Consider the following 22,175-nt stretch of genomic DNA (forward strand, 5'->3'; position numbering starts at 1 on the left):
AGATACCTCTTTCCCTGGTTCATGGGAGAGCTGATGAGCTGGGGAAGGACAGTGCCCTCCTGGGTGACCCTTCCCCTGTCATGACAGCGACCCTGCTCTGGAACTAGGCAGTCACTCCAAGGAAGGAGTTCACAGGGATGTTACCACCCCTCTTCCACATGGCTAATTCCTATAGCAACAGCTGCAGGGAGCCCCGTGAGCCAGATGGATGGGCTGGAGGTTCCTGGGGGCTTCCCTCAACCCAGACCAATGGGATAACTGTCAGTCACATTCTTTTTTTTTTTTTTAATTAAAAAAATTTTTTTTATTGAAGTATAGTTGATTTACAACGTGGTGCCAATCTCTGCTGTACAGCAGAGTGACTCAGTTATCCACATATACACATTCTTTTTTAATATTCTTTTCCATTATGGTTTATCACAGGATATTGAATATAGTTCTCTGTGCTATACAGTAGGACCTTGTTGTTTATCCATCCTATATCTGTCAGCCACTTTCTTGTCTCTTCCAGGCTCCCCTGGCCCAGCCTGAGTCCCCGACAGCCTCAGCTGGAGATGAGCCCCGGTCCACTCCTGAGTCTGGGGAATCAGACAAGGAGTCAGTTGGCAGCAGTTCTGCCAGCAATGAGGGCAGCAAGCGGAAAGAGAAGTCAAAACGAGACCGGGAAAAGGACAAGAAAAGAGCAGATTCTGTGGCTAACAAACTGGGCAGCTTTGGCAAAACCTTGGGCAGCAAGCTCAAGAAGAACATGGGAGGCCTGATGCACAGCAAGGGTTCTAAGCCTGGAGGGATGGGAACAGGGTCGGGGGTAAGCAGTGGCACTGAGACACTGGAGAAGAAGAAGAAAAACTCACTGAAGAGTTGGAAGGGTGGCAAAGAGGAGGCAGCTGGGGATGGGCCTGTAACTGAGAAGCCCACCTCTGAGTCTGTTGGTAATGGAGGGAGCAAGTATAGCCAGGAGGTGATGCAAAGCCTGAGCATTTTGAGGATTGCAATGCAAGGGGAGGGGAAGTTTATTTTTGTTGGAACCCTGAAGATGGGTCACCGTCACCAATATCAGGAGGAGATGATCCAACGCTACCTTTCTGATGCTGAGGAGAGATTCCTGGCAGAGCAGAAGCAGAAGGAGGCAGAGAGGAAGATCATGAATGGAGGGGTAGGGAGTGGGCCTCCTCCAGCCAAAAAGCCAGAGCCAGATGGCGGGGAGGAGCTGCTGACTGCCCCTCCAGCAGAGTCCAAGGCGGTGGCATTGTCTACTGGCTACCCTGGTGGCTTTACTATCCCTCGACCTTCTGGGGGTGGAGTCCACTGCCAGGAGCCCCGGAGGCAGATGGCAGGGGGGCCATGTGGGGGGGGCCTGCCACCATATGCCACCTTCCCCAGACAGTGCCCTCCTGGGCGACCCTACCCCCATCAGGACAGCATCCCTTCTCTGGAGCCAGGCAGTCACTCCAAGGATGGAGTTCACAGGGGTGCATTGTTACCACCCCACTTCCGCGTGGCTGATTCCTATAGCAACGGCTACAGAGAGCCCCCTGAGCCAGATGGATGGGCTGGAGGTCCCCGGGGGCTTCCCCCAACCCAGACCAAATGCAAACAACCGAACTGCAGCTTCTATGGACACCCTGAGACAAACAACTTCTGCTCCTGCTGTTACAGGGAAGAACTGAGGAGAAGGGAACGTGAACCGGGTGGGGAGCTGCTGGTGCACAGGTTCTGAATGGGGAAACCCTGGAGGGCAAGGGGGCTAAACAAAGAAAGTTAATCTCAATTAATTGGCTCATAAGACCCAGCCTCCATGTTGATGGGGCAAATGCAGTAATGTTTGTGTGAACCTGGCCAGAAACTTTTAAGTGTGTATGCTCTGGAGAGCTGCCAGGCTGGCAAGAGCAGGTCAGGGCTGGATGGTGGTGCCTCAAGGGCTCTACTGGTCCTTTGCCCATCTTGACTTAATGGTACTGAGGAGGTACAAGCAGGGAAAGATGGTAATTCTGTGTCATAATCCCTTGGGTCCATCCCAGGACCTAAGGGAAAGTGTAAGGGAAGATTTGATGTGAGGGGGTGGGGAGGTGGGCAGAAGTCTGGGGGAGGAACTGGCAAAGGAGGTTCTCAGTCAATAAAAGAAAAAAACAGACCAAAGTTCTTTTAGGTTGGAAAAAAGCACATGGTGGTGGAGTTGGGAGTGTGGAGGGAACTGGGAAATTAGTCAAATTTTCTGTTGAGTTGAATTAAGGTAGAAATTTAGTGTTGGATAAATTTTTCCTCTTGAAGGATCTGGAAAGACAAGGCAGTAACGTGTGCTTATGGATGCTTATTAGGAGGGGGCTGGCTTAAATCAGTTTAGTGAGATGGGAAAGGGAGAAACTTAAAAGGGGAATCTTCTTCCTCTTGAGTTTGATTTCCTTCTAAACAGCTATCTGTCATCCCTTCTAGTTCGAGAGGAGATTGCCAATTGCCCCCTATCTTTTTCTCATCCTTTTTGAGGGCTGAGCTAAGAAGGTTGTGATTTTTTTTTAAGACTTTAATTTTATTAAAAAACAACAACAACAACAAAAGTTCCCTCTGGGGAAGGCAAGAGAATGATGAGAAGAGCAGCTGTGTGTGTTGAATTTTCTCCAGGTGAATTGGTACAGAGGTGATCTTTTTTTAACTACTAGCAATAACCACATATTGGGGTTTGAGTGCGCCTTGGGAGAGGGGTGGGAGGAGGACAGACTTTTGGCCAGACTGTTTCAAACAAAACCAAAAACCTAAATAGAGCACTACCATCCTCTGCTGCTGTGTTTCTGTAGAAAGCAACTTATTTTTTGGAATTTTTTTTTTTTTTAAAGAAAAGAAACAAAAAGACCCCAGCAAGCAAAAACATTTTAAAAAATATTTTTTTTTCCTCCTATTTAAGTGATTCTTTCTCCTTCCTCTCTACTTTTGGAGAATGAACTTAACGTCCCGGCTTCTTTTGTTAAGCCATAGCTGACCTTAATCTGTGGTTAGTTTATTAAAATAATAAAAATACTTTGTAAGAAGAGATATTTTTGATAATAGGACTGATGTTGAAACTTGGGGTAGGGGTTAGGGGCAATTTATAAAAAGGTAGAGAAATATATTTTAGTGAACTATAACCACAGATCACAGATTACTCCCAATGAGCTGATCTGTCTTTGGGTTCCCCCTCCCCCCCCCGCTGCCCCCCCCATCCTTTTCCCCAGAGGGTGGGAGTGGGTCTGTGGACACAGTAGCGGGGAGCTCCTTTGCATTTTGCACAAAGCACAAGTCTGGACAGCCTATGCTCTGGCCAGCACCATTTCTAAGAGCTTTAAACTGGAGGACCTATCCTGGGCCAATTTTCCCTTTTCTTTAAATTTTTTTTTTCTGGGGGGAAAAAAAATCAACTATGCAATTGTATACACTCCTGGGTGCATATGAGGAAGGGGAATAAGTGTACTTAAGTGTCCAGAGTGTTAATTGGGGCTATTTTTCTGTATTTGGATTTCTCTTTTGAGGTATGTACTCATAAACCATCCTGTGGAATGTAATCCCCACATTTGATCCAAGGCAGACATGGGCTGGGTGTGTGTGTTAGGGGGACTCATGTTTGCCCTGTGTTGCTTCTGCCCAATCAGGAAAGTTGTCATCCCATCTCCCCCTTGGTAGCAAAGCCAGCCAAGACTGTCCTATTCATTGGAACTGCTCACAATTTAGAAAGTTTCCTTTCTCCTCAACAAACTTGAAAAGTCACTTATTTTCTAAATCTGATTGTTGACTTAATAATTTCCATGGCTGTTAATTCTTAGGCTTTTATTTGAAAACAAACCTGGTGTTAAGGAAGCAATGAGATGAGGTCAAAGGAGATAGGTTCCAAAGGAGGGTGGAGGGTATGTATATATTTCTGGGCAGGACTGGGACTAGTGTGAGACAAGCACGCCCCTCAGGTTCAAAACTTAAGGAGATACCAAAAACTTAGTAATCAAGATAAATACTGTTTTAATGCAATATTTTTAAAAATTAATGCAAAAAATCCATGATAAGCAAAATATCAGAATCTTAAATAAGACAGAATCCAACAGGACTGGGGTTAGAGTGAGGGTAGGAACGCTGAATTGAGCAAGTACGGGTTGAATCCTGTCTTTATTTAAAATTTTGATACTTTAGTCATTGTGGATTTTTTTACATTAGTTTCGATTTTCAAAATATACTGTGTTAACATAGTATCTTGGTTACTGGCTTTTGGGGCACCCCTTAAATTTTGTGCCCAAAGTGAGTGCCTTGCTCACCTTACCCTGTTTCCGGGGTTAGAACAACATTGGTGAGACCACCACCTTATGAACTTCGTCCCCTAACATGCACCCAAACAACAGGTGGCTCAAACCCACACCAAGAATTTGCATAGCTCACCTAGCTTTCCCATAGGCATCCATCTATATCATAGGATTTTGGCCTGGACCAATAGAAATGGAAACAGACCAGGGACTTTCCCAGAGAATAAAACCAGGAAAGTTGATTCTCCACTGGACTGCTGTGTTTGGATTTGACCTGTTATTAGATTCTAGTTAATACTTTTGTTTTTAAAAACTGAGGACAAATGAACAAAAACGGAAACCTTGTGTCATGTTTGCTTTTGTTCTGATTTATAAATGAATCGATCCCAATTGCTTTTGACTTCTTTTCAAATAAAAAAGGTGGAAATTCTCGTGGGTGGCCTAGGGGTGAATATGGTAAAATAGGGCTTTATTTAGGCCCTCTAGCTTTTTCATTAAGAAATACATTTCTTTTTTTAATTTGGGAAGGTAACTATTTATTGACACATTAAAAAAAAAAAACACCCTCTCTATTCTAAAGATGAGGGACCCTGAGTCAATGGATGTTTTTCCATAGGGATGAGTAAAGTTTGTTTTGCTTCATCCTTTGAGAGGGCTGTGGAATGGGAGGGTGGTGAAAAAATAATGCCTGCAAAATGAAGACAGACTCTGGTTGGTTTATGGTATTTGGGGAGGATGAGGGGGTGGAAGAGGCAAGCTCATGCAATTACTGTGTTGGGGAAAAGGGAGGAGAAGGGTACATGATGTGCACTCAAAATGAGCCAAATTCCTTAGTTAAGGAGGGTGTGGGTGAAGGGGGGAGGCAGACCCCTCAACCCTGGATGAGGGATGATATCTCTCAGGCTTAAATAAGTGCACCTAGGTCCTTTAATCCAGGCACTGGGGTACCTACTGAGGTTTTTATTGGAGAGGGAAGATTTTTCAGGGCTCTTATTTTTCCCCTTTTGATTTAAGACAGTGCTACCCCTCCACCCTACGTTCTCCATCTCAGCCCTGATGGAGCAAGTATACTATAGGAGAGGCCTCCAAATTCCTCCCTTAATCTATGCTGGTTTTATTGAGAGTTACAAGATTTAACCAAACGTTTTTCCCTCACACTGGATTCTAAAACAAAAGTAAAAGATTATATTAAAAGTTTTTTTTTTTTTAAGATTCAGTCTCTTTATGGAGTGCGGATGGTGTTTAACTCAGTGCTGTACAGGGCCTGGAGGGAAGTTCCTTCCCTCTCCTGTTGGCTGTTTCTTCTCAAGTGAAACTAAAGCTCACAGACCAACACAACAGAAATTAGCAATGACTTTTTGTTGCATATTTGAGAATGATACTGAGCTGGAAAGAATGGAGCTGGTTCTGAATGAATTCTGAGAACCTAGCTTTTGCTATTCTTGCTACTTTCTAAACAGCCACATGTCCAAGGTTCCAGTCACATTTTATCTTTCCCAATAAAGGAGGTTCAAAGATAATTGTCCCCAGTTACTCGGACACCTATGGACTCTGTTCTCTTCTTTCTCTAAGGAGTTAGTGCCCCAGACACACAACCACAGGTGAGAAGACAGACTCAGAAGCCCCTTCTCGGCCTGGAATCACCTGCACCCCAGATTTTTCTAATTTCCTTTTCCCTCCAGGCCCTTCAACAACAGATTCAGTGACTCATGTAGGCAGTCTGTCTCTTTCACTTTGTAGATACCTGGTCTGCAAATTACAGGCTGTTTTGCCCCCTAAACTTAAGTTGACTAGCAAAATATCATGACATCCCCTATGGAGACTTTCTCCATGCCACCTCCCTTCACTGGCCACTTGGGTAAGGGGCAGTAGAAAAGAGAAAGGGAAGCTGGCTGACAGTGGCGCAGAGAGGAGTGGGGGTGGGGAGGACCTTGGCCTCTTTTCTGTGCTTATAACTGGATCTGTGACTCATCTTGTGAGTCACTCAGCTCCACCTCCTTCCTCTAGCTGCCCCTCCCAGCAGCCTTCACTCCTGGCACAAACCTGCAACCAGACCAGGATTCTGAAAATGGAAAAATCTGACACAGCCCCTTGCCTCTTCACCCTTCCTTTCATCCACTAAACCTCTACTGGGTGTGTGTAGAATGGACAGAGGGGGGTCCTCCTGTTACTTAACCCTCGGCTGCTGCCCCCTTTGCATTCCTGGTGAGGTGCTGATCCAAGTCACCCATCTTTTTTCTGCCTGTGACCTTCCACCATTCCCCTGATGTTTTTTCTCTATATTCCTCTGCTGCTCCTACACCTCAAGTATTAAAGAATAGAATGAGGCTCTTGAATGAAGGGTGGTGGGGAGAAGGAAAGTGGATCATGGAATTTTAAACTGTGGTACACAGCTCTTCCTATTGCCACAGACCTTGGGAAATATTTTCTTCCCCCCAAGAGATCGAGGCTGATGGAATGCAGGTGGGGGTGGCGTGGCTTGGTAGCTTTTAAGACTTCTAGAATCAGGCTTCTGGGCTACCTTCCTAGCAGGTGTATGCCTCTCTGTTCCAGACTGACTCCCTGCCTCAGAATATCTTCACTATTTCCACAGTTGCAGCCAAGACAGGGAACTTTTAAAGCTGAGGCCGGAAGGGTGTGTGTGCTGGTGGGGGGGAAGAGAGAGTTGTCACTGGAAAACTGGGGCCCCCACCTAAGAATTGCTGCCTCTGTACAAACTCAAAATCAATAAAACAGCAGCTCGTGAATTCATTACTTTGTATTCTATTTTCTGTCTTTTTCATACCTAAAGTTAGAGTTTTGCATTCCTACCCCCAGTCACCGTTGCCTACAGTTCCTTTACTTCCCTCCTAGTGCCCTCCCCACCCATCTTTGCTTCTTGGGTTGCAAGGGGGAGGGTGGGGGGATGGGACTGTTGCACTTAACAGAGGTTTCCAACCCTCAGCCTTCAAAGTCCTTAACATGAATCATTAACTTGGAGATCTGATGTCTGGGCTGGAGGGAGGGCTCCTGTACCTGGAATGGGCCCTAGTTTCCAGCTGGTTGTGTGTGTGTGTGTGTGTGTGTGTGTGTGTGTGGGATTAAGTGGATCTTTTCCTTGAGCCTCCCACCCCCACCACCAGAACTTGCGTGTAAACATACCAGTACCTGTGTCTGTATCCTGCAGATGTTTCAATTTCTCTCCCTACTTTTCCACTGGACCCTTCACATGAGATATGTTTCATGCTCTCTGGAGAAGGATACACAAAAACACTTTAACTCACCCCCCTCCCTAATTCCCTCCCCAGGCAAAAATACCCTGAGGGCCAATTTCCATTAATAAATTTCTTCTCAACCACTTCTGTTAGGTCTGTAAGGGGAGGCAGCAAGGAAGTCTGCACTACTTTAACATTTCCCCCACCCCCACCCCCTTTAAGAAGACAAAAAAACAAAAACAGCTTCCCAGGGAAGCCATCAGTGAGAGTCCAGGGAAGTGGCCCAATGATTCCAGTTTAATACTTGGCACTACTGCTCCCCTCAAACAGTCTCCAATGCTCATGAACAGGAAGACAATAGGATCTGGGTTTGGGGTAAAGCGGGGAATCTGGGTATTTTCTCACTCCCCCATTTTTTCCTCACCTTTCTTAGGCTCCTCCACTTCCTCTCCACTTTTCCAAAATTGTGTGTATTCTCCTTTAAGGGGCTGGGCATCTCTCCCGCCCTCTCCAGAGTCGACTGAAGTTTCCGAGGAGCCTTCTCTAGCTGGGCTGGACACACCTTTCAAAAGACCCCAAAGCGTGCTCCTTGCACCTCAAATGCTCCTTTCCCTTGAATCTTCCTCCTGCCCCTCTCCCTGACTTCCCTCCTTCCAACTACAAGATTCAGCCTCTCCCCAAGGGGCTTGAGCATCCTCGAGGTTTCCCACCCTTGACCGCTCCATCCCCGGATGGAGCCAGAGAAATGTGGTGGGGGGGCCGGGGCCAGAGTTTCAACGTCACCCCCCAGAAGGAGGAGCCAGAGATGGGGGTAAGGAGAGGAAACGGGCTTGCGCGAGGGGGGCACTGGCAAGAGGGTGTGAATGGGGATCTTGTGGAGAAAGAGGGAAGAAAAGGATCTAGAGGAGGAGACCTCCTCAGTTGATGGAGCTTGGTCTTTTTTGCAGTTTCAAGTTCATTGTCTCATTACCCATTAACCAGCCCCTCCCTTAACTACCTGGAAACCCCCTCCCCCCCCACCCCACCCCGTGCTCAGCTCCCCACAGCCACTGATCTCAGTTTATCCTGAGTGTCTGAGTGTAGGCCTCCAGAGGTGGTTGCTGAAGTAACCCCAGACCCCAGGATTGGAGAGGCCTAGGGATTAACCCTACACCCTTCGCAGCTCTCTGGACCAAAGTCTGTCCAGGGGAGTGGGATGCCAGAGCCCAGGAGTCATCAGCTTGGCAGCTGCCTGGCCTCTGGATGCCTCCCAGGTAATAATGCCCTTCCAATACTTCTGATCTCCAAAGACTCCTCCAAATTTCATGCTCCTCAGACCTTGTTTCAAACCTCACCAAAGGTACCTCTGTACTCCTCTCCCGGCTCAAAGTGCTTCTGCCTGAGGTTTGCTCTCTTCTCTGTCCAGGGCTGGCTGGGAGCTTGGACCTTGATGGTCCCTCTGTTTTCTTGACCCTGTTACTCCTCTTCTCATTTACTTATTCAATAAATATTTGAGTGCCTACTATGTCCCAGGCACTTTCTAGGCTCTAGAGTAAAAGAATATAAATTCTCTCCTCCTAAGCTTTCATTCTAGTGGGGTTAGGGGAGGATCTTAATCTTCCCTCCTTAGATCCTCCTGTCTGAGAGGAGTGGGTGTATACAAGTGTGGGCAGTACTGGGAACAGTCATAACCTGGCTTCCCTTCTTGCCCTGCAGGGGAGCAGATCCTAGCATGGGCCCCAGGGGTGAGGAAAGGGTTGGAACCTGAACTGCCTGGAACCCTGATCTGCAGCAACCTGAGGGTCACATTCCAGCCCTGTGGATGGCAGCGGAGTGAGGTGAGAAGGTTAGGGCAGTGCAAAGGACAACTAGTGGGAAGTGGGTAGGGGAGTCTAGAAGATGTAGACAAACATTACAGGAAGTGAGATAGTGAGAGTTATGCTTAAGGGCTGTCTTCTGAGAGTATCAGGGATTGTCCATGGGGACCATCTCTAGGGAGGTTAGGGCTGCCAAGGTAGGACAAAGAATGAGACTTCAGATGTCTTTAGCATCAGTTCATGTGCTTCCTCTAGGAGACTCCCCTGAGCAGTGAGTATGATTTTTCCCTGGCCAACATTGGGCGATTAGAGGCTGGTAAGTGTGGGAGCTTGGTGAAGGGGCTCACTGGGAGTATCGGAACCCCTCCTCATCCTTCCTTTATTTTCAGAGGACAGCCTGAGTGGATGGAGTGGGATGGGCTGGAAGAGTTCCTCCTAGAGGGACCCTGATCCATGGCTGTATCGCTCTCTACCTCTTTTTTTTTTTTTTAACATCTTTATTGGAGTATAATTGCTTTACAATGGTGTGTTAGTTTCTGCTTTATAACAAAGTGAATCAGTTATACATATACATATGTTCCCATATCTCTTCCCTCTTGCCTCTCTCTCCCTCCCACACTCCCTATCCCACCCCTCTAGGTGGTCACAAACCACTGAGCTGATCTCCCTGTGCTATGCGGCTGCTTCCCACTAGCTATCTATTTTACGTTTGGTAGTGTATATATGTCCACGCCACTCTCACTTTGTCACAGCTTACCCTTCCCCCTCCCCATATCCTCAAGTCCATTCTCTAGTAGGTCTGTGTCTTTATTCCCATCTTACCCCTAGGTTCCTTTTTTTTTTTCTTAGATTCCATATATATATGTGTGTGTTAGCATACGGTATTTGTTTTTCTCTTTCTGACTTACTTCACTCCACTCTCTCTTGACTTCAGTGAATGGCCTGTCCCGAGTCCAGCTCCTCCGTCCAGGGTCCCTGCTTAAATTTATCCCTGAGGAGATTCTGATTCATGGCCAAGACTTCCGGCTACTCAGAGTTGGTTTTGAGGCTGGAGGACTAGAGCCACAGGCCTTTCAGGTAAGAGGCCTCCAGCCCAAGGACCCCTCTTCCCCTTAGAACCTTGGCATCCTTTCCCTGGAAATTCCCAATAGTCCCCTGTCTCCCAAGATCCCTCTCATCATTTTCTCTGCTTCTCTTCTCAAGGAGTGACTAAAATGATAGTATAATGAGAGTAAAGGCCTGAATTCTAGCCCAGCTCTGCCAATTATCAGGAGTGTAACTGCGGACAAGTTTCTTCCTTTGAAAAACAGGGAGGGTTGCATAAGATTATCCCCAAGATTCCTCCCAGAATTACCATTCTGTCATTCTCTGGTCCTAAATGTGTTCCCCTGACTCCAGTCCCCATGACCTGTGGAAGCTCCCTTCGTTAGGGATTGTCTTTGCTTTTCTTCTCTATTGGCAGCAAAGACAGTGGAGCAACACATGAGCCCTATTTCCTTCTTTTCACTTCAGTCTGAGACAAAGGATGGGATGTCCTTTCTTCTACAGGTGACCATGGCCATTGTCCAAGCCAGAGCTCAGAACAGTCAAGCCCAACAGTATGCAGGGATAACCCTGAGCAAGGCTGGTGAGTGTGGGGGCTTTAGGATAAGGAAAGGGTAGAGAGTCTGAAAAAGCAGAAGCTGGCTGAAGGCAAAAGAGCTGAGCTGGCTCTGGTTCCTCTTCCTCCTCCTCTGTGCCTCCCTCCTGCCCTAGGCCAGAGTTCTGGTTCCAGAAAACCACCTATTCCCCTCTTGGAGACATCAGAAGACTGGGAGATTGAGCGGAAAAAGCAGGGGGCCAGGGGCTGGAGGGTCAGCACTGTCAACGAGAGGTTCGACGTAGCCACCAGGTGATCCCCCAGTCCACCCAACCCCTGCTGCCCCCTCAATCTTCCCACACTTCTCTGATTCTCTAAAACTAGGACTTCCCACAAACTCCAGCCTCCTAGGACATCCGCAAAGCTATCCCCTTTAACTCCTAGATCTCTAAACTTGAGATCCCTTGGAATGATCCCCTCCTAAGCAGCTTCCTTGTAATAACAGGTTTGCATTATAATGAGGTCACTGAGCCAAGCTGTGACATAACTCTCAATTTCACAGCCTCCCCCGTTACTTCTGGGTCCCTAACCGAACTCTGGACAGTGAGGTCAGGAGAGCATTTGGCCACTTCCATCAGAGCCGTGGACCGGTCAGTGTGAGGGTGAGGGTAACGGTTGGGAATTAGAGGGTCATGGGAGGTTACGGGTCATTGTGGAGGGAGGGGATCCCTGTGAGGTCAGTGTGGGGGCAGGGGTAGGGTGGGGCTAGGAGTTTCTCCCTCAATGATCCTTCTCTCATCCACGTGAAGCGCCTGTCCTGGCATCACCCTGGGGGTAGTGATCTTCTCCGCTCTGGTGGCTTCTATACAGCCAGTGACCCCAACAAGGATGATATCAGGTGAGGGGAGGTTTGATGAGAAGAATCAAGCGTTAGATATTCAGGGCAGACACCTTCCCTTACTTTCTGACTCTCTCCCCTCCAGAGTAGTGGAGTCGATGCTCCAGGCTGGGCATTCAGACGTTGTCCTGGTAGACACTATGGATGAGCTCCCCAGTCTTGCAGACGTCCAACTTGCCCACCTGAGGCTGAGGGCCCTCTGCCTACCTGGTGAGATAAACTTTGACCCCTTACCCCATCTCTAGGTCTGCTAACCCTAACCTGGTCTACCCTTTTGCCTGCTGTGGATGAGTACCCCTTCAACCCACTGATCCTTAGTTTTCTACTCAACTCCCATCTCCCACAGACTCACTGATTTCCTGTCTTTTTGACCCCAAGATATTCTTTTTTTTAAAACAGCTTCATTGAGATATAATTTATGTACCATAAAATTCACCCTTCACCCATCTTAAGTGTACAATTCAATGCATTTCATTGTATTTACAATGTTGTACAACCATCGCCACAACTTAATTGTAGAAACCTCATAGCCATTTATAGTTACTTCTCATTCCTATCCCCAGACCCAACCACTACCCAACTTATTATTAACCCTTCTTAATTCTGGATCCTGAACTCCCAGTTCTCCTGATCTCTTTGCCCTTCTGACTCCTCTACTCTCTCTCAGATTCATCTGTGGCTGAGGATAAATGGCTCTCAGCTCTGGATGGAACACGATGGTTGGACTACGTCAGGTACTCCCTCTGACTCCTAAATGGTCTTCCATTAACTCTTCTCCTTGGTTCCCCAAGAAGACTGTTATTTGTTTCTCCTTAGAAGGAGAGGGGGAATGAATTGGGAGTCTGTCTCTGTTGTATCCCCTGACCCATCATTCCCTTCCTCCAGGCTTGTTATTCTCCCCTTCTCTTCCTCACCCACTCCTCCAGGTCTTGTCTTCGAAAGGCCAGTGACATCTCAGTCTTAGTGACATCCAGGGTTCGCTCTGTAGTACTTCAAGGTGAGTTTCTTGGGCCAACCCACTCCATTCCTTGCCTTTTCTCTTTACTCACCTGACTGGATTCTGCTCAGGAAGGGAGACCTATAAAGCTTCCTTGTCCCCTCCCAGTGCTAGCATCCTCTCGTTTTGCTAGGAACTACCCATCAGCTCTAACTCATCCTTCAGTGCTACTTCTCCCTCCCCACTAAGCTTGTGGTCCCTAACAGAGGGGTTCTCAGCCCTCTCTTCCTGTCCTTCCATCAGAGGATGGGGATTGGGGTTGGGGTGGGAAGGAAAATGTGGAAGCTGGTTGGACATTTATGATTCTGCTTCCTACATGTGAAGCTGGGTATTTCTATCTCGGTGGAGTGTATGAAGTGAATCACTCAAAGTCTTTGTTTTCTCTTCACTTTTATGTGCCCTCTCAATCCTACCTACCCCAAACTTTCCCCCTCTGTGCTGCTCACTTCCTCTTGCCATGTTTCTTTTTCTCACTCTCTTCTGCCCTAGTTTCTTGGCCTTCCTTCTTTGTCCCTTATCCCTCTTTATCACCCAGAGCGCGGTGATCGTGATTTCAATGGCCTCCTCTCTTCACTCGTCCAGCTGCTTTCAGCCCCTGAAGCCCGGACACTGCTTGGCTTCCAATCACTAGTGCAGCGAGAGTGGGTGGCAGCTGGACATCCTTTCCTGACCCGACTTGGGGGAACTGGGGCCAGTGAAGAGGTGAGAATGTTTGGGGAGGGTACTGGGAGAGTATTATTAAGAAGTACGGGGATGAGAAAATTAAATAGTAAAATCCATCGGAGGTGAATTAGGTCCAAAGGGTTATGAGGTTGGGCTAAGCTTGAAGGGAGACCCAGATGAGTGAGGGACCACAACCCCCTACCTCAACTGAGATTTCCACTCCCTGACCTCCTCAGTGTCCTCTGTTCCTGTGCCCTTCATCCCCTGTTATTTTGTCATCCTCCCCATTCAGGTCCCCATAACCCCTTCCAACCTCTTAATTTCCCTCTTCTCAGGCCCCAGTGTTTCTCCTCTTCCTTGATTGCGTCTGGCAGCTCCTCCAGCAGTCTCCAGCTGAGTTTGAATTCTCTGAGTTCTTCCTTCTTGCTCTTCATGACAGCGTCAGGGTTCCTGACACCCTTACATTCTTGAGAGACACTCCCTGGGAGCGTGGAAAGCAGAGTGGACAGGTCAGTGAGTTCCATTTTTGACTTGTCTTTTTTTCCCCCCATTAAGAAGAACTCTCTGGGAGTTCCCTGGTGGGCTACTGGTTAGGATTTTGGGCTTTCACTCCCGTGGCCCAGGTTCAATCCCTGGCTGGGGAACTGAGATCCCGCAAGCTGTGCAGTGCGCCCACCCCCCAAAAAACCCCAGAAAACCCCACTACTCTCTGAAGTTTAGTCTTGATTATGCAAAGTGAGGTCTGTGATTGGGAAAGGGGGAGGTTGATGCTCACTTTCAGGACTGGACTTTCACCCTATATCTGATTCTTAAGAGATGAGAATTTCATGATTTCTCTCTAGACTTGGGAGAAGGATTATTATATTTTTGTTTGTTTAACCATCCTTTTCTTGTTTCCTCTATCCAGTTCAACACCTATACCCAAGTCTATACTGCAGGGTACGCCCAGCCCCCAGCTGGGAACTCTGTTAACCCACAGCTATCTGTCTGGGACTGGGACTTACGCTACAGCAAGGAACAGATACTACAGTTCCATAATCTTGGCTATGACCCAGAACACTGCCCAGATTCATGGCTCCCTAGACAGCAGGTGAGGTGTCTAAAGTTCCTAAATTCTTCTGACTCTCTCACAGGCTCATCCCACTAGATGAGAAGTGAAAAGACAGTGTCTGAGGTCCTCACTCCTCTTCTGTTAGCTGGCATTTATAGTACCTGACTGTCCCCAGGAAGACAGAAATCCTAAAGTCAACATAAAGCATCTTTTTTGCCCTCCTCGTCCTTATTAGTCTTCCTGTCTCACGCAAACATTTTTATGTTTCCCTAAAATCAACTTGAATCAGTCCTGAGGCCTAGTCTGAAGGCTAATAAGGAGAGCAGATAAAGAGTTCTAGGGCGGAGGCTGGTAGTTTGATCACACGTGCAGTGTTGAGTGAGTGGCAGCTGGGCATTCCTTCCTGACCCAGTTTGGGGAAACTGGGGTCATCAGTTTTCTAGGTTGTCAGTTGATTTCCCTTTCCTCCTTAGCCAAGCTTCATGGTTCCTGGGCCCCCCAGTTCCGTGTGGCTCTTCTCTAGAGGGGCCCTGACCCCCTTGAATCAGCTCTGTCCTTGGCGGGACAGTCCCTCCCTGCTGGCAGTCTCTTCTCGTTGGCTCCCTCGACCTGCTATCTCCTCTGAAAGCCTGGCTGATCAGGAGTGGGGGCTCCCCGCACATTGGGGAGCTTGCCCTTTACCCCCAGGGCTGCTGCTGCCTGGATATCTGGGACCCCAAATCAGGCTCTGGAGACGCTGCTACCTGAGGGGAAGGCCTGAGGTCCAGGTGAGAAGTAAAAACAGGGACTGGGAGTGGGAGAAGGGGCCTGACTGCTGAACCAGAAATTCTAGGAGAAACCAGATATTTCCAGGAGCTGGAAAGGGAAAGGGCTGGGGGTCTGGGAAATGAGGTACCATTCTTGTTGGTATGAAAGTGGATAGGTCTGGGAGTGTGGGGAAACTGCTTGTGACTAATATCAAGTGGAAACTAGGGCATAGTTGGAGGGGGAAAGAGAATTAAGGATGCCAGGAGCAGAGAGCTGCAGCTAAAATAATATTCCTCTCTGCCTCTCTTCACCCCCTCCCCAGATGGGACTCTCAGCTCCCACGATCTCTGGCCTTCAGGCTGAGCTAGCCCATCTTCAGGAGTTATTAAGGAAATGGACACCAAGAATATCTCCTGAGGATCACTCCAAGAAAAGAAATCCAAATACCATTATGTCCCAGTCCCGTTGAAATTGCTGGCTTTCTCATGGGCAGGGCAGAGGGTGGTCTGGGGTGAGGGAGAGTTTTGTCTAATCCTTCAATTTTTCTTACCTGGTCTTGCTGCCTCAGCTCTCATACGCCAGCCCTTAAACAAGCTCACTGACTTGAGTTTCCAGTGCAGATGGGTGGTGCTGACCTTATCCAACTCTTACCCTGCCCTGTTTGGTTTAAATAGTTTCTTGTGATTTGAAGAATTAAGAAACGAAAACAAACAAAAACAATCCAGAATATGATCGCATCCTTTTTTCAGGGCAATGCCATCCCTTTTGGATGGAAATTTTGGATACTGAGCTGGTAAATTGTGAGATCAGAGATACCATTTACCAGCGGCAACAAGATGGCCTACAGACCTCCTTCTCACCTCCTCTTGCTGTTCCTGTAATTCCGATTTCTACTTCTTCCTTTACAGTTTTCCATGGGTATGGGAGACACCGTCTCTTCCAATTGTATATTTTTGTCGTGACATTTCTATTTAAGGAGTTCATTAAAGCACAATATTTATACACGCTGCTGGCATTGTTTCTTGTGTCTGAATAAAGGAACCTAGGTAAGAGAGTGGTGGTGGGGGTGGGCGAAGGGGGTGTGACCCAAGAGAGGAAGGTACCGACCATACTATTGCTAAGGAAATAAGGGGATGGGTCAGGGGAGGCTCTTAAGAATTCACAGGCAATTTGGGTTCTCTCTTCCGTGCAGATGGGTCAAAAGACACCCAGACGTTGCTGGGCGTCAGGGTGCGCTCTGGACGTTGAGACAGAGGACTCTGGGCTTCTGTGTCAACCACCCTTCAGCTTTGCTATCACTCCACCTCTGAGCCTCATGTTCCCCTCACTCTCTATGCAATAACGCCTAGGCGAGCTCAGACCTTCCGCAATCCCCTCGCTGAGGAAAAACGAAATACCTCAAGCCCAGGCCGGGGCTGTGAGGCCGTATCTGTCCAAAGGCTGCGGGTCGGGGCGGACAGCTCTGCCTCCACGCCTTGCGTTCGGGGGTTCCTCAGCACACCCTTCGCTGGGAAACGAAAGAAGGCTACAAAATACATGAAGAGTGAAGTTTAGTTCTCTCAGCTTTTGAATTGACATTTTCGGGAGCAGTGTGACCCTTTAACGTCTAGCACTGCCTTAGGAGGATCTGGGCGTTTCCGTTCGCCTGCCCCGCCCTGACAACTCCCAGACGCACTTCAAACACCGTCACCTCCGCCGCTTCAAGTATCAGCGGCTCCTAAGATGGCCGCGGCCACTTCCGGCTCCTCCCCTGCCTAGGGCCCGCCCACCGCCTCACGTCAGCTTTCGCCCCGGAAGTGGAAGTTGTGACTGAGGTCAGGGGGCGGGATCGTTGTCTGGAGACGGCGGGAGTTCTTTCGCCATGGCGGCCGGGCCGATCTCCGAGCGGAACCAGGGTGACTGGAGGGGATAAGCCCGGAATGAACTCAGGGAGTTTGGGGGGCCCCGATTAGGGCCAGCAGTGTTTCCTCCGGGGCGGGAGATTGGGCCGTTCCGAAGGGTGCCAGACCTGCCCCGATGCCTGCTGGGGACGGGAATGGACGGGCGCAGGCTGAGGCCTGTAGGTGTGATGCTATGTCCAATCCCCTGCTGCCTTCCCACTCAAAAAAAAAAGAAAAAGAAAAGTTACGAAGTGAATTTGCTCTAGAACTCTAAGTTAGACTTAAGAAGTTTATCTGTTTTCTGGAAAGGAGGAGGTGTAAGGGCTTAAGCTAACGTATTTTTTTTTTCTCTCTGTCTTTCCCTCTTTGCTCCTATACCCTGTCTCAACCCCCAAATCCCCCGCCTGGGTTCCATCTTCATGTTCCCGTTACCTCCCTATCTCCTCTCATCTCTGCCCTAACCTCCTAATCCTGTCCTCCAGATGCCACTGTGTATGTGGGGGGCCTCGATGAGAAGGTTAGCGAACCACTGCTGTGGGAGCTATTTCTCCAGGCAGGGCCAGTAGTCAACACCCACATGCCAAAGGATAGAGTCACTGGTCAGCACCAAGGTGAGTACATGGCAAGAATTGCAGTTATGTTTTGAGGGGACAGGCTGCTCCAGGAGGCCCCCAGCAGTATTCATAACTGTCTTGGAATGAGCAAACTAAGGATTTTTTTCTCTGAAGCCTAACTCACAGTTTGTTTCTGGAACCATTCTCAGTTGAAGTGAGATTATTATTTCTTGTTCTTTGTGCTTCAGAAGGCAAATGAGTTATACCTCATTTGGAATCACTTGTTAACCTCTTCTTTGCACTCCCCCAGGCTATGGCTTTGTGGAATTCTTGAGTGAGGAAGATGCTGACTATGCCATTAAGATCATGAACATGATCAAACTCTATGGGAAACCAATACGGGTGAACAAGGCATCAGCTCACAACAAAAACCTGGATGTGGGGGCCAACATTTTCATTGGGAACCTGGACCCAGAGATCGATGAGAAGTTGCTTTATGATACTTTCAGCGCCTTTGGGGTCATCTTACAAACCCCCAAGATTATGCGGGACCCTGACACAGGCAACTCCAAAGGTTATGCCTTTATTAACTTCGCTTCGTTTGATGCTTCGGATGCAGCGATTGAGGCCATGAATGGGCAGTACCTCTGTAACCGCCCAATCACCGTGTCCTATGCTTTCAAGAAGGACTCCAAAGGTGAACGCCATGGCTCAGCCGCTGAACGACTTCTGGCAGCACAGAACCCACTCTCCCAGGCTGACCGCCCTCATCAGCTGTTTGCAGATGCACCCCCTCCACCCTCTGCTCCGAATCCTGTGGTATCATCACTGGGGTCTGGGCTTCCTCCACCAGGTAAAGCTTTTGATAAAAAATATGTTTGGGGGGGCTTCCCTGGTGGTGCAGTGGTTGAGAGTCTGCCTGCCGATGCAGGGGACACTGGTTATGAGTCCGGAGTCTGTGGCCTGTGCTCTGCAACGGGAGAGGCCACAACAGTGAGAGGCCTGCGTACCACAAAAAACAAAAACAAACAAACAAAAAAACATGTTTGTCTTGGGTTGGGGGGCTGGCAGGTAAGGAGAAGGAAAAAGAACCTGGAAAGGGAAGGACATTGAGTCAGTAAGTGATAAGAAAGGGATTGAGGGGTGATGATTGTGGAGGGAAGCAAATTGTTGAGTTTCTCCAGAAGGTGTTGTTTGAGTCATCTAGCATTGCTTCTGACCTTAGAGAGCTGGGAGGAGGGGGAAAGGACTCATCCTTCCTGGAGAGGCCAGATTGGAACAGGCTCTCTAAAGGCACTCTCTTCTCACTGTCGTTAACTCTTTTTACATTTTCTCTATAGGCATGCCTCCTCCTGGCTCCTTCCCACCACCAGTACCGCCTCCTGGAGCCCTTCCACCTGGGATACCCCCAGCCATGCCCCCACCACCTATGCCTCCTGGAGCTGGAGGACATGGCCCCCCATCAGCAGGAACCCCAGGGGCTGGACATCCTGGACATGGACACTCACATCCTCACCCATTCCCACCGGGTGGGATGCCCCATCCAGGTGGGTGTTCTTTGCTGGGAAGGAGAGGAATGAGCTTGGTAGAGGAGCTCTATCACCACTTACGCTGCTGCTCTTTGTCCTTCAGCAATAATAAATAGTCCCAGAGTTCTCCTTTCTTTCAGACATTCTTTTGTAAAAGTAAATATAAGATACTTTACTCTGTTTACTTTAACAACTACCACCCTGTCTTCATTTCTTATTTCAGTTTTACCAAAGAGTATAACTATACTTGCTATTTTTTGTTTCCTTAACTTTTACTTCCATTCTCTCCTCTGAATTCCATCCAAAAGCAGTGACCTAATTGCCAGGTCTAGGGAACACTTCTGCTCCTTATCTGGTTTGACCTTTGCTATACTTGAAACTGGCCATGTCCTCCTGTTTGAAAATCTTGTCTCTTTTGATTTTTCTGGATTCTCCATCTATCTCTCTGAATCCTTAATCGCATCCACCTTAATGGGCTCCTTTTTCTCTGCTTGTACCTAGGTTTTTGTGTTTGGCTCTCTTTTCTGCATAGTTCCATTATTTGTACACTGATGCCTCCTAGATCTGTATCTCTGTTCCATGGTTATTAACATTCCATACCCTTAATCTTGGCGTTTAATGGACAGCTCCATTCTTCTGCCATTCCCCTTCAAACCTATTCTTTCTCTAGTTTTCTTTGTTTTCAGGTGTTTGATTCAGAAATCTAGAAGTTATGTTTGACTATTCCCTGTCACCCCCCTCTTAATACCAAGTCTTATTTATATCTGGCATTGACCTCCACTGCCAGTGCCCTAGTTCAGGCTCTCATATCCTCATTATTTCACACCTAATTTATTGTAGTAATATCCTGACACTTTGACTCTAATTATCTCTACCTTTCATCGACTTCCACAGAGTAATTTTTCTAAAATACAGATGTTCACACACCCTTGCTCAAAATTCTTCTGTTGCTCCCTTTTATCTACAGAGTGAAACCCAAACTCACTGCCGTAGCATTCTAGGCTTTTCACCATCTGGCTCCTTCCCCTTACTCCTATGACTGCACGCTGCTCCTGATTACTGAGTTACTGGATTTCCTTTCACATACTATGCTGTTGCTCATACACGTGCTTTGCACATGCTAATCTTTTCTGCCTGGAATATTCTGTTCCCATTCTGCTGTCCACCTGAAAAATTCCTTTTCATCCTTTAGAATTAGATCTTCGCTCAGACAGCATCTCTGCTACCTTCCCAAATCCTACTCCGTAGAATAATCACGCCATTTGTTATGTACTGTTGCAGCACTATTACAGTGCCTAAATCATGGAAGGAGCAAGTGAGCTGCAGGGGGCAGGGAATTGATTGGGTAGTTGGTTTGTTCTCTTGGAATGGAGTCAAGGATAAGGGCACTTTTTACCAGCCTTATTTTCCATGCTCTTCTTCCTGATGTCACTTGCTTCTCCATTTTCTTCTCTTCCTGTCTCGTTTTCTTTGCCCTCTTGTCTAACTTCCTTTTGTCTCCTTTCTCTTTGTGTCTGTTTTGTTCTTATAGGGATGTCTCAGATGCAGCTGGCCCACCATGGCCCTCATGGCTTAGGACACCCCCATGCTGGGCCCCCTGGCTCTGGGGGGCAGCCACCACCCCGACCACCACCTGGAATGCCTCATCCTGGACCTCCTCCAATGGGCATGCCCCCCCGAGGGCCTCCGTTCGGCTCTCCCATGGGTGAGTAGGCTGTAGCCACCTCCCTCATCCTCACGCGGCATTCTTGCAGCTTCTTTTGTCACACCTCTTATCCACTGCACTTCCTTACTTTTCTTTCTTAGATTTCTTTTCATTGTCTCCCTGTCTATCCTCTCTCTGCATTGTCCCAGTGTGAACTGTCTCCTGTTTCTTGTTTTTACTGTTTTCCTTTTCTTCCTGCAGGTCACCCAGGTCCTATGCCTCCGCATGGTATGCGTGGACCTCCTCCACTGATGCCCCCTCATGGATACACTGGCCCTCCACGACCTCCACCCTACGGCTACCAGCGGGGGCCCCTCCCTCCACCCAGACCCACTCCCCGGCCTCCAGTTCCCCCTCGAGGCCCACTTCGAGGCCCTCTTCCTCAGTGATTTCTCATTGCCTTTCCTCTTGTTATAGCCTCCCAATATCTGTTCACTTCCTTGGACCAATCAGAGTTGCTGTAGCTCCCAGGGGCTAAGGCGCTAATCCCTCTCCGGCCTCCTTTTGTAAGTGTAATTTTTTTCACAGGAGGTTTTATTTTTTTCTGTGTCAGTCCTAAGTGTTTTGCAAATGCACAGAGAAAATAAAACTAAACTCCTTGTTTATTCTTTGTGGTGTTTAACTTGGCAAAATAACTTCTTTTTCTCTAAGAAGAGATGTATATTGGGAGAAGAATGGTAAGGTAGGAGTGAGGGTGTTATTCCACGTTTTAAGGGCTTACTCTGTAATGTGCTGTTGCAGTTGCTGGACTGCTGTGTACTACAGCAGCTGTTTCCTTACATCAAGCTTATACATAAGATGGAGACCCAGTATCCATGGCATCGGTTATTGTGAGTATTAAGTGAGAACAGAAGTAAAGTTCCTGGAGATATGATGGCAAAAATATAAAGTAACATACACAAAGCTATTCACTGCAGCACTATTTGTAATACCAGTAGATTGGAAACAACTCACGTATCCCATCAGTAAGGGAATGGTGGAATAAACTGGTAAATCTATACAGTAGAGTACTGAGCAGCAGTGAAAAAGGAATGAGGGAGACTCTACATACTGTTTGGAGAGAGCTCCAGGATATGTTAAGTGAAGAAACTAACGTGCAGAACAGAAGGTATAGTGTGTTTCCTTATCTAAGGGGTGACACATAATATATACATTTGTCTATATTTTAAAAATGGAAGGATAAACCAAAAACTAATGGAAGTTGTTACCACTGGGGGAAGGGAAGGGATATGGAGGAAACTGGATTTCTCTGAGTGTACTATGTTAATGTGGTTTTCTTTGGAACCATATAAATGTCTTAAATGATTGCAAAACAATTGAAATGGG

The 22,175-nt window shown here is 47.8% G+C and overlaps 3 protein-coding genes across 6 annotated transcripts in view; all 3 read left to right on the top strand.

The window, feature by feature from the left end:
- Nucleotides 1-7,007, top strand: part of OTUD7B (OTU deubiquitinase 7B) — a 56,391-nt gene extending 49,384 nt beyond the window's left edge. For all 3 annotated transcript variants that reach the window (XM_024765779.1, XM_024765777.1, XM_024765778.1), the window contains one exon: nucleotides 512-7,007. In XM_024765779.1, the coding sequence (XP_024621547.1) occupies nucleotides 512-1,720 (1,209 nt within the window). In that variant the 3' untranslated portion in view covers nucleotides 1,721-7,007. The remainder of the gene's footprint in view (nucleotides 1-511) is intronic.
- An 873-nt stretch (nucleotides 7,008-7,880) lies between these two features.
- Nucleotides 7,881-16,186, top strand: MTMR11 (myotubularin related protein 11). Of its 2 annotated transcripts, none has more exons than XM_024765781.1 (17): nucleotides 7,881-8,261; nucleotides 8,613-8,703; nucleotides 9,146-9,267; nucleotides 9,502-9,562; nucleotides 10,181-10,323; nucleotides 10,795-10,873; nucleotides 11,002-11,137; nucleotides 11,388-11,475; nucleotides 11,635-11,723; nucleotides 11,809-11,933; nucleotides 12,391-12,457; nucleotides 12,650-12,720; nucleotides 13,256-13,422; nucleotides 13,719-13,892; nucleotides 14,291-14,473; nucleotides 14,908-15,201; nucleotides 15,504-16,186. In XM_024765781.1, the coding sequence occupies exons 1-17, from the start codon at nucleotides 8,196-8,198 to the stop codon at nucleotides 15,648-15,650; spliced, it is 2,103 nt and encodes a 700-aa protein (XP_024621549.1). In that variant the 5' UTR covers nucleotides 7,881-8,195; the 3' UTR covers nucleotides 15,651-16,186. The 2 variants fall into 2 exon arrangements, with proteins under 2 accessions (XP_024621549.1, XP_024621550.1); XM_024765782.1 differs by having other exon boundaries at nucleotides 15,122-15,201; nucleotides 15,504-15,593.
- Nucleotides 16,187-16,986: 800 nt separating this feature from the next.
- SF3B4 (splicing factor 3b subunit 4) lies at nucleotides 16,987-21,456 on the top strand. The gene is made up of 6 exons (XM_024765838.1): nucleotides 16,987-17,076; nucleotides 17,544-17,672; nucleotides 17,926-18,468; nucleotides 18,956-19,162; nucleotides 20,676-20,849; nucleotides 21,051-21,456. Exons 1-6 carry the CDS (start codon nucleotides 17,043-17,045, stop codon nucleotides 21,236-21,238), a joined length of 1,275 nt encoding a protein of 424 aa, XP_024621606.1. The 5' UTR covers nucleotides 16,987-17,042; the 3' UTR covers nucleotides 21,239-21,456.
- Nucleotides 21,457-22,175: the final 719 nt, after the last annotated feature.

This window comes from Neophocaena asiaeorientalis, unplaced genomic scaffold (genome assembly GCF_003031525.2).
Source record: "Neophocaena asiaeorientalis asiaeorientalis breed wild unplaced genomic scaffold, Neophocaena_asiaeorientalis_V1.1 scaffold474, whole genome shotgun sequence".
In the NCBI taxonomy this organism is placed as follows: domain Eukaryota; kingdom Metazoa; phylum Chordata; class Mammalia; order Artiodactyla; family Phocoenidae; genus Neophocaena; species Neophocaena asiaeorientalis.

Coding starts and splice junctions, on each gene's coding strand:
- MTMR11 (XM_024765781.1), top strand. CDS start 8,196: ATGTGGTGGGGGGGCCGGGGCCAGAGTTTCAACGTCACCCCCCAGAAG. Junction 8,262..8,612: donor AGGAGGAGCCAGAGATGGGG/GTAAGGAGAGGA, acceptor CACCCTTCGCAG/CTCTCTGGACCAAAGTCTGT. Junction 8,704..9,145: donor GGCCTCTGGATGCCTCCCAG/GTAATAATGCCC, acceptor CTTGCCCTGCAG/GGGAGCAGATCCTAGCATGG.
- SF3B4 (XM_024765838.1), top strand. CDS start 17,043: ATGGCGGCCGGGCCGATCTCCGAGCGGAACCAGG. Junction 17,673..17,925: donor AGTCACTGGTCAGCACCAAG/GTGAGTACATGG, acceptor GCACTCCCCCAG/GCTATGGCTTTGTGGAATTC. Junction 20,850..21,050: donor TCCGTTCGGCTCTCCCATGG/GTGAGTAGGCTG, acceptor TTCTTCCTGCAG/GTCACCCAGGTCCTATGCCT.